Consider the following 16,122-nt stretch of genomic DNA (forward strand, 5'->3'; position numbering starts at 1 on the left):
CCCCGTCGGGATTGTGATCAGTAATCATATATATGCTATATCTATATATCTATATATTGATCAAGTAGCCTTGTAGCAATGCCATGATGTCGAAATACTTACACAGAGCCATTGGGGATCAGATACTCTCTTTCCCAAGCGAAACAGAGATATTTTATATCTCGGGTCAAGGGCTAACAATGCACCATTTACAACCCAGTTCGATCAGGCCATCTCAGGTCGAGACAACTAGTTAAGTGAGGTTGAGTGCAGTTCTGGAAGACGAGGCTGTGCCCCCTTTTTCTAGTTTGAGATAGGAGATCTTCCACAGGAGTTTCTGTTCTCAGTTGTGTCCGTCTTCTTTGACAATGCCGCCGAAGCGAAGAACCAGAATCATTCCCAATGATGCGTCGACGAGGCTTGAGGAAGCTACTCGCAGCGACCGAACGAGACCAGAACGACAGACGGCGCGGTCGGGCGGGTTCTTGTTCGTGGCCTCGACGGGACAGAAGAGACAGCCTTCCGACCAGCGACAGCTGAGAACGCTGCGGGCCCACGTCATGCAGAATTACTTGGACAGGACGCATTCCAAGCAACGGCAGCTACCGGCGGAAGAGGCTGACGAGGACGATGAGATCGACCACCCGCTCACGGGTCGTCAGCGTCCGGGTGGTCACGATCGATCGACGAGCATGACAGAAGGGCAGAAGATGAGGTTTCGACTCAAGCCAGACGGGTTGGAGCAGAGATATCCGTTGAACCAGCGCAAGGGATCGCAGAGAGCTACGAAGCAACAGCAACAGCAACCAGAACAGTTTGAGAGTACCTCATCCACATCCATGTCCACATCTAGTAGAGCTCCCCAACACGGGCAGAAGAAGATGGACGATGTCACGCAGCAAGAATTCATCCCAGGTCTTCCGCTGACCTGGCTTGGATCGCAACGGATCGATCCGTTCGGCGTGCTTCCCGTGCGTTTCGGCACGAAAGAAGAAGCCAGCATCATCAACTTCCGCCGGATGGAAAGATACCCGTGGTGCCCGATCAACGGGCAGAGCTCGTGGTCGGGATTCGCCATGTCGGATCAACTCGTGTTCCACGCCACGCTGTTCAGCTGGGGCATGCACTTCCGCGCGCGGGCGGGGGCGGTGTCCCCGCCAGACCCGGAGGAAGAAATGCAAGTGATGCAGCATAAACTGGCGGCGGTGAAGTTGATCAACGATCGCCTGTCCGACCTGGAGCAGGCGGCTAGCGACGAAACCATCGCGGCTGTGGCGGCGTTGGCCAACATTGCGCTTGTGGTGGACTCGTTCTCCGAGGCCCGCAAGCACATGCAAGGCCTGGACGCCATTGTGCGCATGAGAGGCGGCCTGTCCAGCTTGGGCGAGTCGGGTGTCCAACAGCATCTGCAGCGGCTGATCAGCTGGAACGACCTGATCTACTCGGAGGTGTTTGATGAGACGCTCCGGTTCCCGCCGATCAAGGTCTGGGACGAGGCCTGGGGCAGCTTCCAACATCCAAGGCTGCTGGGCTCGCTGCCGGGTCTGAGCCCCCAAGAGCTGCGGAAGGCGCGTGTTGCTCATCACCCTGACGTGGTGGATCTGCTGGAGAACATTCGCGAGCTGTGCTGGGCTGAACAGGTCACGCCGCTCAGTCGGACGGATGAGCCCAGCCGCATGCGCCGCGGTGATATGTTCCTTCGCATCGAGAGACGGCTACGCCTCATTGCACAAGAAGACGAATACACTCGGGCGCATCAGCAGGACGACGGGCACTGGGACGCGAGGGTCTGGAGAGCAGTGGCTTTGGCTGCCTTGGTCTACACGCATCACAATCTGAGAGGGAATCCGTCGAAGTATCGCCATTTCGGTGTCTTGACGATACGGCTCCATGATGTCTTGCTCGCCATGGACGAGGGCCTGTCCGAGTTTGAGTTCGCTCCTGCCATGTTGATCTGGATGCTTCATACCGGCGTGACTTTGAGTCGGCGGGCGTCTGTCCATGGATCGTTTGTCTCCATGTTGGAAAGGGCTTGTAGGAGGTTTGGATTGCTGGACCGAGAGCGGTTTCGTTGGACGCTGGCTGGCTTTCTTTGGACGGGCGAGGCTGATGAGAGACGATGTCTGGCTTCATGGCAGGAAGTCGAACAGGTTCAGACTAGTATGCAGGTAAGATAGCCACAAATACCATGGTTTCGCATGTTAGAAAGCGTTCACTTTCGTGGGCCCCCAATTTCTGAAGATTCCACTCACTCGTTTGACCCCTGGCGAAGCGCCTCGCCCACCTTATTTCGGTCAGCCTTGTCTTCCTTCCGTCCTTCGAAACATGGAAGCCAAGTGGGCCGTGGCTGGCTGATCTCGCGCGGCCAAGGCGGGTTGGATCCCAGTGCTCCAGCCCCTGACGACGCGCCTCTGCCAGTGGGAGAATACGAGGAACGAATGCGTAAACGAATGCGCGGAATGCGACAAGGTGGATCGCATAGGGGACTTGTTAGACATGCCGTGTTGGTTGGCGATGGGATGGGACTTTGGACTGTTATCGAGGACGGGAGAATACCATGCATGCGGTTCTGTGCAGTGAGGTGACTCTACCAGAGTGTCTCCTCTTCTACTCTGTAAACTTGCTTCACCTTCGCAGCTCGAGACCGGTCAGGCTACTCCCTCGCCCACTGCCACCGCGAGAACAAGCATTGAGTTCAATGGCACTGCCATTCGGCTGAACGATTTGTCTCCTCGGGGATGTCGCAGCTCGTCTTGTCACCTTCAAGTTTCACCGCCCATGATTCGTCTCCTTCACCACAGTCAAGCTTGACCGTCGAGAAGCTCCTCGACCTCGACTCTTTTCGGATTACGCAGACCCTCTTGGCAGGCAGATCTCAAACATCGTGTACTGCCTGTATCTACCTACTTCCTACCGGAGTACTATCCTCTTACGAGTCGGATGAGCGGGCGGCCAGACTATTCCCTGCCGAGCCTCCTGGACTGTGGCGGTGCAAGCCCGTGCTCCGTATCTGTTCCTGTTCTGGTATCCAGGAGATAGGGATCTTCTCGGTGTGGAGTGGTGCCCCCGGTTTCCGCCATGGGGGCATCGCCCTGTGAAGGACCAACAACACCGCTAACCCACCACCTTGGGTGAATGTTGGAGCAGAGGGTCACCGCGGAGGGGTGGACCGTTGCAGCCTGGCACAAGCAATGCTGACTGCCTGACTGCCAGTGGACTGATCATGGTCCCCGCTCTCCAGCGAAGAGAGCCTGAAACACCACCAAGCCCGAGCCTGGCATCTCCAAGGCCCCTTGGCGAACATTTCATGCCACAATGGTATCGTGGTGCGGCCAGAGTCTGCTGGCCTGGCGAGAGAACTTGGTCAACTACCTACGTTCATGTTGGTGGTTGCAAAAATGCCCATCTTCGGACTCTCTTCTCTGTCCTTGGGGAGAATGTCTTCTTTCGCCGCTTGAACCATTCGCTCCCAGCGCTCAGTAACGTTGGACCACGCTCGAAAAGATGGCCACCAAGCGTCCGCACACAAAATCACGAAAGGGCTGCGTGCGGTGCAAACAGAGGCACATCAAATGTGATGAGAAAGGGCCCCCTTGTTCCAATTGCGAGATTCGACATCTGGACTGCTCATACACGAGGACGCTGTCTCCAAGCTCGGCCTCGGACAAGGCCAAGGCATGCCCAGTGAGCCATGGTGTGCATCAGTCCTCGCCCAGCAGCATTGGACCACTCGACGATGCCAACCTCAACGCCTCTGGAGTCGTGCGCCCAAGCACTCCTTCGGGCTCGTCGAGGATGCAAGAACTCGAACTCATGCAATACTGGTGCACGGAAACATGCCACAGCTTCACCGCGAAGCACACGGACATGTTCCGCACCAGTGTCGTCCACGAGGCCCTGAGTCAGGAATATCTGATGGATGCCATCCTGGCTTTCACCGCGGTCCACAAGGCCTGTAGAACGACTGACGCTGTCGCCGCCGCGTCCTACGTCCGGGCAGGGCTGCAATACCACAACAGAGCCCTCTCGACGTTGCAGTCTCGGCTGCAGACTCTCGTGCTGTCCGAGTGCGGCGCCGTCTTCACCTGCTCGATCATCGCCATGGCGTCGGCGATTGTCCTGCCCTTACTGCCTCATGGAGGATGTGACCAGCCCGGTTCCAGCATCGAAAGCGTCTGCCACCTCTACGAATTCATGCGAGGCATCACCTCGGTGGTGGAACTCGGTCGCCAATGGCTGGAAAACGGACCCTTCCGGACCGTGTTTGGCGACCATTTCGATGGCGACGGCTCCTGCATGAGCCAGGAAGACACGGCTGCTTTCCTGCGGCGGTTGAGGGCATGCAACGACCAGATCCACGGCGCCGAGTCCCCGTCGCCTTCGGGCCGTCATCGAGTCTACGCGCGAGCGATCGATCGGTTCGAGAAGGTCTTCAGCGCGCACAAGTTCCGCACCGTCCAGTGGTTGGTGGACGCCGGGGACGAGGTCATCCAAGGTCTGCGGCAGCAGGAGCCCGTTGCCTTGATGATCTTCATCCATTGGGGCATGCTCCTGGACAAGCTGGAGGAATTGTGGTGGGCAAAGTACCTGGGCCAACGGCTCATGAAGGAACTTCTGGCCGCGTTCTCTCGATACGGCTTGATCTGGAACGAGGCTGTCAAACTAACCGACATCCAGATCGGCCTCGCGAGGGGGGTGTCCAACGGCCAAACCGGTGCGGAGCCGCGCCCGGTCTGATCTGCTGGCCCGTTCTCCCGTGATCCGTGTTTGGCAGTGTTTATGATAGTCTAGATTTGTCGGCGGGGATCTTCACGTTTCAGCAATGGTGTTAAGTAGATGGAGAAAAGGCCGGATATGTGTATATGTATGGGAGAATGAGATTTCCGCCATCCTCTGCCTCCTCCATCTGGTCCTTACACTCCTACTCGGAGGCGTCGATTCAGACACGGCGATCCCTCTTCTGAGCAACCGTCAAGAGTCGTTGGATTCATCTGAACCATTCTTGTCTCGCCTGCCAGACTGTAGGTTAAGGGCATTCCAAGAAGGGCCAACAGCGCCCATGGATCTATTCCACTGTCGCGACTCGCCCCGCCCTGTCCGACCCCTTCTCCGGGGTGGAACTAGGCCCGTCTGTTCCACCGCGTCCTCGACCGGCCAGCCCGACCGCAACAGGCGCTATAAATCTCGCACGGTATCTTCTACCTACTACCTATATACTGCTTACCTCTGCCAAGACCCCATGAGCCCCCTTCGCACTCGTTTACGCATTTCTCTTCCGCGCATAACGGGTTCAACACGGCCACCACCCTATTCGCTCGTGCCCATAGGTCTCTTGCAGTCATGGTCCCTCTGGTGTTTGGCAGTCTGGTTTCACAGGCACCGGGAGATTGGTTCATCCCTTTTGGGTCCTCTCCAAGAAAGAAGCTTTTTCCATGCGCCTCCTTCGTGTGAGCTTCTATCCGTACGCGATCGCGCGAGCCAGGAGGGGAGGAAGAACATACGAATCGCGCCCCATGCATCTTCTCGTCGTCAACATTACAGATGGATCAGGCCCGTCGTGACATGTCATGGACCACGGCCCTTCGCATATTCCGTGGATTACAGGTTTGAGCACAAGATATAAAGGATGCCCCAACACCTCCCCTTTCCAGATTCCTTCTCTCCCATCAAACCGCCTCGCCGATATTCAGCAGTGCTTCTGAAACCTTTCCGTCACCCCACACGTTCTTCAAGCGCAGCGCGTCTCGCTCCATCAACAAACAACCCGGTCCATCCCTAGGACCACAGCTCGCAATGGCCGGCCAGGAATCCCACTACGACTATGTGCCATCTCTTGCGGCGGCGGTCATCTTTGTGGTGGTGTTCGCCCTCCTTTCCCTCTATCACCTATATCTTCTGGTCGAGAAGCGAGTCTGGTTCTGCGTTCCCCTGCTGGTCGGAGGTGTCTGTGAGTTTTCTGCCTTGGATCCCTTCTCCAACTCTTAGAGTCGCGGTCGGTTTCACTGACACCACACAGTCGAGGTGGTAGGCTTCACCGGCCGAGCGGTCGGCCACTCCGACGGCACCTCTCTGCCGCCGTACATCCTGCAGGCGCTCCTGATCCTCCTGGCGCCGATCCTGTTCGCCGCTTCGACGTACATGTTGCTGGGACGGATCATGCGGCAGACCGGGGCCGAGAGCTACTCCGTCATCCGGGTCAACTGGCTCACCAAGGTCTTTGTCGTCGGCGACATCTTCTGCTTCCTGGCCCAAGCCCTGGGCGGCGGCATGCTGGCTGGCGCCGACACGGCCGAGGACAGCTCCCGCGGCGAGAAAGTCATCCTGTTCGGCTTGGTGCTGCAGATCGTCATCTTTGGGGGTTTCCTCGTCGTCGCGTTGCTGTTTCACCAGCGTCTTCGCCGGAAGCCGACAGACTTGGCCGTGAGTGGAGGGGTTCCATGGCAGCGGCTGATGGTCACCATGTACGGCGTCAGCGGGTTCATCACGCTGAGAAATCTGTTCCGCGTCATCGAATACGCTTTGGGAGGTGAGTGACTAGCCCCAAAACGTGTCCGGCGACTCGACCTGCACATGCGTATTACTTTGCGAAGTCCAAAAAGAAACTGACTGAGTTGCTCTCGGTACAGACGACGGATACCTCCTCACCAACGAGTGGCCGATCTACATCCTCGACGCTCTCCCCATGGCAGCCGTCCTCGGTATCACGGTCTTCTGGTACCAGTGTGACATTGGCAAAGCCAACAGTGGCATTAGTCTGCAACGTGTGAGCGTCTGAAGGGGCGACGCCTGTCGAGAATTCAGGTGGACAGTTTTCCGTTTGTCTTTGAGAGCGTTGCCGAACGGGCACCGCAGGGACGAGAGTGTTTGGATGGTGATGGGCACCGTAATGACGGGCGATCAGGATGCCAATGGCCGGATTGGGCGACTCACTAGTTGTTGTTACAATACCCAAGTCGTATTTGATTTCATCAGATATATTATGCTATCAAATACATAATAGGGATTACATACAGATGTAAACCGAGTATATAAGAAAGAGGAATAGAATAGAGGTAATTGCTCCCCCGTATCGGGCATTAGACTAAAATGGTATCCCCGAAGCTTTCTAATATCTTTGATTGGCTCCTTGGGTATAGTGCTACTATACTAGTCTGCGATGCTCCGATAAGACAAGTCCCTCACCGTCACCACTTCACTCCATCTCTTAGTAATTCAAGTTGTACGTAGTGGTAGACCACGACCTACTCACATCTGGGACTCATTCATGTACAGGTAGACCCTCGAGCAAGAGCTGCTTCATGATAGCCGCCGTGTTGTCATCCGTGGAGCTCGCTGTGTCTGTCAAGCCCGCATCTCCCTCGTATCACACCGACCACCCCCGATACCTCCACAGTCACCACCAGGCAAGTCCGTCCCGACATGGCCCAGCTTCTAGATCAGCCTGCGGAAGTCCTCCACAACATATTCCGACATGTTGAGCCGACAGATCTCGCCTCACTATGCAAGACCTGCCAGTACTTCCACAAACTGATCCAGGCCGACGAGTTGCTGTGGAAGTACAACTACCTATGTCGATTTGTAAGTCGGTCCGGGGAATATTGACGTTGATGACGATCCGGAACCCGTTCTCATCTACTACTCTAGGATCGTCCGGCCCCAGAAGATACCCGGACCTGGCGCGAACGGGTGGTCCGTTTGGTGAATATACAAAAGATACTCGAGTCCGATGACGATGATATCAAAGTACTTAGGACCTCCCCAAGTCCCTTCCCCTTCCCCTGCCAGACCTCACAATCATATCTCTCTCTACTCCTACTAACATTACTGTCACCACTGCCTGGGATACTGACCAACCTGTCTTACGCCTCAGACCGAAGCCCTCGAAGAAGTGCTGACCAACTGTATCCAACTCGCTCTCCAATCCGACGCTCGGAGCAGTAAGACCTCGGACTTCCTAGCCGACCATTTCCAGAACCCCATCAACGTGAGCACGTACCTGTGCAAATCCAGCCTGTTCGCCCTGGCCCGCCCTGAAGCATGGCCCGCGGCACCCAGCCCAGCTCTTCGACAACTGTCCGCACAGCTGCACGTGTTGGGCGGCATGAACCTAGAACCGCCGTGGCCGCTGCCGGACGAATTCCCCTGTCCGCACCTGATGGACGAGGATGGGAGAGTGCGTCCGCACCCGGTGCGACATGTGCATCCCTACGCGCGGTCCCGCGTCTACGATCTGCGCCGGTACACCCAGGCCAACATGTGGGGACCGTTCATGGACGACGGCAGCCAGCGCGTCGATTGGGAGAAAGTCCAAGCCATCATGGTCGTCCTGGCCTACAATCACCGCATGTACACGGAACGTCGGGGCCTGGGGATGCCCATCCCCGGTACGATCCTGGGCGGCTCTTCCTTCTCGTCGTCTTCCGCAGCAACAGCAACAGCAACGGCAGGACCAACGACAAGATCCCGCAGCCGTGGAGCAGGGTTGGTTCTGCAACCGTGGGAGGAACCATTCTCGGGACTCGCGACCGACAGTTTCCGCTCCGTCCCTCTGTCCGGCTCCCCGGTGCCCGCGCTGCGCCCGGATCTCGACGCTCTCGACCCGTACCATGTCACGGGCACGTGGATGCGCATCGTCTGTTTCCTGGACTACAACGACCTGTACGCGTTCAATTTCGAGAGCGGCGACGTGGCCCCCGATGAGGAACGCGATCCGATCACGACCCGCGAGGCCTTCCGACTTATCAGGCTGCAGTTGCGTGTCAATGCCATTGAGGACCCCGGCGAGGACGACGGCCAGGATCTGCCCGTCGTGCATTTCGAGGGCTTTAGTCGCTCGACATTCATGGCTTGGGATCCGAATGCGAACTCGAGGATCAGAGGTGAGTTCCTTTAGTCCACATTCATTAGATTAGCCCTCTTCTCCCTTCTTCCTTATTTCTGCTCCATTCACTCCGTTTGTCGAGTCATCTTTGACCCAAGACACTCAACCCTTTTCTCTGAACCAGGAACCGTCCGTCAAACCCCCTCCGGCGCCATCCGCTGGACCTCGTTCAGCATCTTCCACGGCGAAGAACGCTGGCGCAGCGAAGGCGTGCAGATCGGCGGCCTCCGCTCCACTCGAGGCATCCTCGGTAATTGGTTCGACAAGGACTACGACGACCACGGCCCCGCGGGACCCACGGCCTTCTGGAAAATCAGCGACGACATCGTCGAGGAGAAGCGTCTGCCAACTCCGCTCATCCAGATTTATATGAATGAGGCGTAGCGCTAAGGCTGCCGTTGCCATTGCCGTTCCGGCTGAACTCTCGTCTCTGCTCTCCGTGCAAAATATGCAGGACGTGGTCAGATATATGAGGGACTGATGATCCGAGGTCAACATGAACATGAACATGAACCAATGAACCAATGAATGAAACGAGTGATTAATGGGATGGATGGATTGGACACGAATGAGGCCGATATCCTTTCTTGCTGCTGGTTTTGAGGGCGGAGCAGTCCGTCGGTATATTCGGAAACTGGAATCAGGGACTTGTATGGGGGCAAAGATACGGCGCTGGACCTACCCGTGGTTTGATTGTCATCAATTCAATGCTTCTTTGAGGGCCATTTGCTCAGATATGGTCATAGATCTTCTGTCAGTCCCTCTTCAAACAACTATAATCCCGTCGTTCTGTATTGTATCCCGCTGCTTCGAAGGGGTCTTCTCGATCATGCATTTGGAGCTCAATCAACTCTGGCATCATATCAACTTAACGGCGCAAGAGTTCGCAATCCCTAAAACAAAGCGTGAGAAAGACGGGTAGGGTATATGTGAAGCTTGTGTTTCAATTCATCCATCCCATGGCCCCTCGGCCATTTCTGATCGTTATCTTGTTACAGAAACCTGTATACTCATTCATGCTTGGGAAAGAAAGCCCAGAACTCCTCATGACGGACATGATTCCCCTTCATATAGGGCGGGATTTCGGATGAAAACCAATAGCAACGCCTCCCAATCAACGATAGATCCAGTTGAGGCCAATACCAGTTGGTAGCGTTCAGTCAATTTCAATTCTGTTTGCTGAAGGCCTCAACGGCGGTAATTTGCCATTGACCCCCATCCCCATCTCAGTGGCATACGGGGCATAAGCGCTGCCGATGGGCTTCTCGTCATCATCAATGCTGGCTGGTTTGTTGACGTACGGTTTCAGACCGCGTTTGTAGTTATGCGCGCAAAGGCAAGCACCAATGATGGTCAGAATGATAAGAATGATGGTCAAGACAGCGAATGTGGTGAGTTCTTTCCTTGCGGGGAGATAGGCGCCTCGATACGATGGCGAGTACATACGGACCATCTTGAAAATGAAGTAGGCAAGTCCGCCAAAGTAGAGGATCTGGAGAAGTCAAGTTAGCCCAGAATTTCCGGTGAGTGGACGGCGTCAAACTCACAATAACTGCAATGGTTCCCCATAGATTTTCCTTGCGGACAAACCAAGCCGCGGCGAGCAGAATGAGGATGGTCACAGGAATAGCTGCAATGGTCAAGGCGAATTCGATCTGTCGCTGTGTGACGATGACCACGAATTGAACTGTGAACCCCAAGAAGAAGAAAAAGTCGAACTTCAACAAGGCAATGTAGACCTGGTATTGAAGATAGCGCCGCTTCATCCTCAAATCGGCCGAGATGCGCTTGTAAATCGTCCAGGCAAACTCGTCGTACAACTTCCAAGCGCAAGCTGACATGCAGGCCGTTCCGAGCGCCAGAATGCACGGAATAGCAATCAAGAAGGGCTTGGTGTCTCGCCAGATTTCCCGACGGATAAAATCATCCTCTGCCAACTGGAAAACCGCATCCTTGATCTGTTCCATTTGCACGGAGCCATAAATGAGCAGGCCGACATTGTACATGATCAGACCAATGACTTGAATGGTATTTCGCATTCGAAGGGCATCCCAAACCAAAAGGAGTTGGTAGATAAATCCGAAGATGTACAGGGTCAAAAAGGTCGGGATCGTGCGCGAAGCGGTCGTGTTTCCCGCGCCGACTCCTCTAAGGTGAATCTGAAAGTGGGCAAAGACATAGCTGGTCACAATATTAGGGCAGGAAGAGCAAAGCGCAGGCCCTTGCTTACCTTTCAAATGCGAGAATTATACCGGCCTGGATGAGGGCGACCATGGTGAAGCTCCAGGTCCATTTTGAATTCGGTGTATACATGATTGATCGTGATCTTCGTTTTTCAAAATCGTTCACGACATATCCCTCTCGTTGGTGAAAGCCGCCCGGTAGAGGTTGGTAGGTATCGGCTTGACCCCCAAGGAGGGAGGTCCGAGCCTCGTGGGAGCGAATTTTGACGACTGGAAGCGCGACTGACTGTTGAGGCTCTGGTGTGGACTAAGAATACCACAACTCGGAGGTTGTGGTGCGGCTCAGCGACGTATTCACGTCGACGTTGTGTATAGGTAACTCCCTGACACGGGCGGTATTTCGAAGGTATTTCGAAGGCGGTAGAAGACGCGAAGAAGGAAGGATCAACTGATGCGTTGAGCGTTTGTCAGTCTCCCTGAGGCTGGGGCTGGGGCTGAAACGCCAGGAGGGGGATGTCAGAAGAGGATTGGCGGTTGAGACGTTTGAAGTAACGTTCGTGCTTAAGCGAGGAGAAAAGTCGAGCGACTCGAGGTGTCCGTTGATGTGACGGTGGCCAGGGAGGGCGTGTGAGTGTGAATTGACTGTAGCGAGAGCAGTGAGGAACGAGTGTACTATGTGTGTATAGAAGACGGACGCGAAGGACGATCTGGAGTCGAACAGTTTTCTTCAGCTGTGCGAGGACGTAGAAGTGTTACAGTAGGTCAGGGTCGCGACGTGACTGTGGCAGACTGCGGCTTTTTGGGACGGAGAGGAGGAATGGGGCTGGAGCCGACCCGTAAATGGAACCCCGAGGCGCCGGCATCTTCCTTAGGCCAGGGGTTCGTTAGGTCTAGCTGGGGCGCACAGCCGCAGCCACAACGACCCAGGGGGGCTAGGGTTAAGTAGGTAGCCTCCCCAGCCTACGGTAAGCCGTCTTTGGGCGGAGGGCTCCCTCGTTTGAACGCCTCCAAAGACCCAAGCCAGTCAGCACGCGTTGAGGGGCTCCCGGCATGCGATCAACTGGATTATCAAACAGCACCGTTGCCTCGAAGTTGTTTGGGCATTTTAGGGTCAATTAGAGCGGGCAAAGGACATAATGTACGTATAGGAGTCATTCAACAGATACCATCAGAAATCGTCTGTGTCCCTGTTCTACAGGTCCACTGCACCAAAGTACACATGCTCGGAGGGGTTTATGTTCTATGTTCAGCCCCTGCGCCTCTATTTTTGGTGGTCGACCGCCTGCCAGTGAGATCGAGTCTGCTGGGAGGCTTGGCCACACTGCTAGTGGGGCGCCGTGGGGGAGAATAACCAGCGGCACCTCCATTTCAAAGTGCATGTACGATAATGTACACGGCAACGAAACGCCTTTTACCTACCAGTCACCAATCTCAACTGCTGTGTCGAGGGCAGCTTCATCTTCTCGATTGCTGGCTACTAGGACATGGCGAGTCATGTCATTCACCAAGACCTCTCTCAAACACCTTGCAGCCCGTGTTGTCATCTCCCCTCCACCCGTCACTCTCTTCGAGTCCACCGCAGTCCTGAAGCGACTTCAATCGTTCGGTCCTGTGACATCTTTTGCCAAAGCATCCCCTAAGGTCGGCAGCATCGCCCGTCCGAATGACACTGAGGAAGGAGAAGTACACGTCGTCTTCTCATCACCAGATACGGTCCAGAAAGCCTGCGATGCCAGTCCCTTCATCGTCAACGCAAACCTTGATGACCTCGATCCTCACGTTAGCGATCCCTACAATGTGCGGAACCTCCAGTCGCGAAAGAAGCCCAAGCCCACGGCCATGACATGCCGTGTTCAGCCCCACGAGCAGGATGGACTCTTACCGTCTGGACAAAACGTCCTCTCTGGCGGCTTCTCCCCGAGCAACAAGACCAGGTTGTATCAGAGCCTCCTTGATGTCAAGCCTCCACCCAATATCATCGATGGATTAGGTGTATTGGAGACAGACCGATCAGACGTCCTGTCGACTTCTCAATTCACAGAGACACCTCCCAACCTGACCACGATGTTTCGGTCTTCTTCTGGTCATCAGTCAAGCCAGGGCCATAATCGTTTGCCGAATTCTGCGATTGAATACAGAAAAACAAAAGCAGCAAGTTAGGGGACTGGCTTTGAGAGACCGTACGTCGAGACGTCAGACTGTTAGGTACAATGTCGTCCAAGGCGAAGACTGGCGTCCCATCATGCCGTGGCTGTTTCTCGACGAGAATGTTTTACAAAACCCGGTCATAGAGGCGCGGGATCCAGCTCTCAGCTGTACCATGCTTTGCTCTTGAGAGAAGTAATCCACTCTATTGCATGACACCATTCGCACACAAAGCTCTTGAACGAATGAAGGGCATCTGGCTCAGCTGAAAGAGGGTCAATTACAGCGAGAGAGAGCGGCGATGGTCCCCTTCGGACAGTGCCCAACCAAACGACAAGCACTTCGCGAGTGAACGCAGTCCGCAATTCGTCTTCGCCGGTTGCACGAAGCCTCCTAATCCGTACGGCGTCGGTACAACAACATCGTCTTTCCATATGAACAGCATCTAAACCCCGGCGGATCTCCGGAGAACAACACCAAAACATCCCACCGCATTTGAAGATCGACTGTCCATACTATTCCATCGCTGGCTGCACAGCCAGACAGCCAATATGTCTATCATATTTTTGCCCTGCAATGGACAGGTACCTCCTCGCGGTGCAGGGTGCAAGTAGCCTAATCTATCAATCATGCGAAACCAAAACCTGTCCTTATTCCACTCGGGCACCTGCCGGGGCCATCCGGAGGCACAAAGCGGAGATCGCTGCAGCAGAATACGGACGTCCAATGAACCAAACGCAACAGTCGCAGGCAAAGATGGCCGCAGCAAGTCAATGGCGCTCCTAGTACCATGGACATCAAGCTGACACAAAATCGGACATGGTACTGGCACTGGTGGATTCCCGCGAACCCATCCATCTACCTTGCTCATGCTTGGGTACATCGATTGTCACTTCAATGGCGGTCTCCGCAAATCCAAGCCCCGTTCAACCCGTCCGGGTTGCAAAGGGTCATGTCTCTTCGATAAACCCGAGGTGTCTGGGGGGGAACGCGCACCAGTTATAAAATCTTGATCTGCCTTTACCGCGATCAGCGGGAGCTTTTCTTTCCTACTCCCCAGCAGTCTCTGTACGAGAACAACCATAAAAGACAAAGCAGCCCTCCTTTCCCAACAAATCATCAATATTATGACAACGGGTGTTAAGCCTGTCCTGTCCTGAAATTTCAACAACCCCTCCTCCTCTCGCCTACACCGGTGACCTCCAGATATACAAATCATTTCGACTGGGCAACTAACTTGCCCATGACGTCCGCCTCGTGTCCATGGACACAGGGCTCGACCGTTCCGCCCGAAGGCGACGACTGGCGTTAGGAACAACATTACGCTTCGCGGGACGAAATGGGATGGGCCGGGACAGGACGGGACAGGATAGGACAGGGAAAGTGTAGTGCACATTTTCTCTGATCCTGCCTGTGTCCGGCGTGGCCGTTTTCAGCCTCACGCTCCGGTTCCTGGCTGCGGACAGCGAACATACACACTAATTGCAACAACCCGAGTCCCTGGAGGGGTTTCTCCCTTTTTCTTGTTCTTTTCCACGGAATACTACTACCATCTTGTCTGCCGCTCCCTGGATCCCCCGCGTCGGGTCTTCGGGAGTATCTATCCCTTCTCTCGGCCCGGAGAGGAGAGCTGGTCGGGAAGTGGGGAGGAATGGAGGGAAGTCTCCGAGAATCAGGAAGGGGTTGGTGCACTGCCGAGAAGAGACACTCGGGGCAGTGCACATTTTCTCTGATTCTCGGTGGCCCCTGCCTGGTCTTTTTTGTGTCAGAGTCGCCTTCATTTCTGCCGGAGGAGAAAATTTCCACGGGGAAACGATTTCGACTCGAGCATGCTAGGGCTAGAAGGAACGTGACGGTTTCGAGAAGACGCGAATGCAATGTCGCAATATCGGCCCTAGATAAGCGACCGAGACGCGTTATAAACAAAACCATATTCAATAAAGAAATCCAATTTTGAACCCCGAAGAACAATGTAGAGTTAGAACCATGGTCGGCTCTTTTCATCCAGGCGTCCGACAAGAATGGCATGTCTCGGAAACAGAATACTCTCTCACTCTCTCACTCTCTCACTCTCTCACTCTCTCACTCGTAACTAAATAGGTAATTTGGCTTATGAAACAAGGGTATCATCTTTGCATGTACATCTTCGCCCCTCATAACAACATCATCATCAAGCCCAATACATCCCATACCATCACGTAACCAAACCAATCCGAAAACGTTCAGTTCATATCTCAGTCACCTGGAACTCCATCCCATCGTAATAGAGCTAGGATGACATGAACACAACATCGTGACTGTAAAGACCGTAAGACATCCACCGAATTCACCCGTCATCATCACATCAACCCCACAGATATCTCGGGTCAATCTAAACAAATCAGTCGTGACATGACCTCTTGCCCCTGAACCACTCGTATATCATCATTCATATATCCTGAGCGCACCACCGTCATCTTCTCAAGACGGTTCCCGTTCCCCGAAACCCATACAAGACAAGATTGAGGCCATCCGGCTCTGTCGGAATGATTGAATACCCGGCGTGTGACGGGCAGATCCAGTGGCGTTTCAACGAGTCTGTTGGATGATATGGTCTGTTCCCGAATAAGTGAAACTCGATCAGCATTCTTGGACGCCTGGGGAAAACGATTCGAAGAGGACATCGGGTCGTCAGATTGAGGCCAGTTGAAGGCTAGTCAAACCAACGCATCCACCCCAATCGGTTTGTATCGCCGAAACGATCAGAGCGCAAGGAGAGCGAAACCAGACAGCGGTATCGGTGGCCTTCTGATGACGCTGGCCCGATTGCTGGTTCGCCCCCAACCATATTCCTGTAGGCGCCAAAGCGATAAGTAAGCATCTCAGTGCAAGAGTTCACTTTTGACAAGGAAAGCTTCCTCTCCCAATCAAGCTCGCCGCCTCTTGAGCGTCGTC

At 54.7% G+C, this 16,122-nt stretch overlaps 6 protein-coding genes across 6 annotated transcripts; 5 read left to right on the top strand and 1 right to left on the bottom strand.

The window, feature by feature from the left end:
* Positions 1–347: 347 nt before the first annotated feature.
* On the top strand, positions 348–2,156 carry A1O1_04180 (uncharacterized protein; the record flags this gene model as incomplete). The annotated part of the gene is made up of 1 exon (XM_007725077.1): positions 348–2,156. One exon carries the CDS (start codon positions 348–350, stop codon positions 2,154–2,156), a length of 1,809 nt encoding a protein of 602 aa, XP_007723267.1.
* Positions 2,157–3,483: 1,327 nt separating this feature from the next.
* A1O1_04181 (uncharacterized protein) lies at positions 3,484–4,716 on the top strand (the record flags this gene model as incomplete). Its single annotated transcript, XM_007725078.1, has 1 exon — positions 3,484–4,716. The coding sequence occupies one exon, from the start codon at positions 3,484–3,486 to the stop codon at positions 4,714–4,716; it is 1,233 nt and encodes a 410-aa protein (XP_007723268.1).
* A 1,056-nt stretch (positions 4,717–5,772) lies between these two features.
* On the top strand, positions 5,773–6,754 carry A1O1_04182 (uncharacterized protein; the record flags this gene model as incomplete). Its single annotated transcript, XM_007725079.1, has 3 exons — positions 5,773–5,926; positions 5,996–6,505; positions 6,606–6,754. The coding sequence occupies 3 exons, from the start codon at positions 5,773–5,775 to the stop codon at positions 6,752–6,754; spliced, it is 813 nt and encodes a 270-aa protein (XP_007723269.1).
* A 644-nt stretch (positions 6,755–7,398) lies between these two features.
* A1O1_04183 (uncharacterized protein) lies at positions 7,399–9,244 on the top strand (the record flags this gene model as incomplete). The annotated part of the gene is made up of 6 exons (XM_007725080.1): positions 7,399–7,557; positions 7,624–7,722; positions 7,850–8,097; positions 8,152–8,325; positions 8,440–8,858; positions 8,985–9,244. The coding sequence occupies 6 exons, from the start codon at positions 7,399–7,401 to the stop codon at positions 9,242–9,244; spliced, it is 1,359 nt and encodes a 452-aa protein (XP_007723270.1).
* A 772-nt stretch (positions 9,245–10,016) lies between these two features.
* Positions 10,017–11,173, bottom strand: A1O1_04184 (uncharacterized protein; the record flags this gene model as incomplete). The annotated part of the gene is made up of 3 exons (XM_007725081.1): positions 10,017–10,352; positions 10,408–11,041; positions 11,091–11,173. The coding sequence occupies 3 exons, from the start codon at positions 11,171–11,173 to the stop codon at positions 10,017–10,019; spliced, it is 1,053 nt and encodes a 350-aa protein (XP_007723271.1).
* A 1,364-nt stretch (positions 11,174–12,537) lies between these two features.
* Positions 12,538–13,122, top strand: A1O1_04185 (uncharacterized protein; the record flags this gene model as incomplete). Its single annotated transcript, XM_007725082.1, has 1 exon — positions 12,538–13,122. A coding segment is annotated over one exon (585 nt), but the record flags the coding sequence as incomplete, so codon positions are not given.
* Between the last annotated feature and the right edge of the window lie 3,000 nt (positions 13,123–16,122).

Source organism: Capronia coronata (assembly GCF_000585585.1).
Source record: "Capronia coronata CBS 617.96 chromosome Unknown acBCG-supercont1.3, whole genome shotgun sequence".
Lineage (NCBI taxonomy): Eukaryota > Fungi > Ascomycota > Eurotiomycetes > Chaetothyriales > Herpotrichiellaceae > Capronia > Capronia coronata.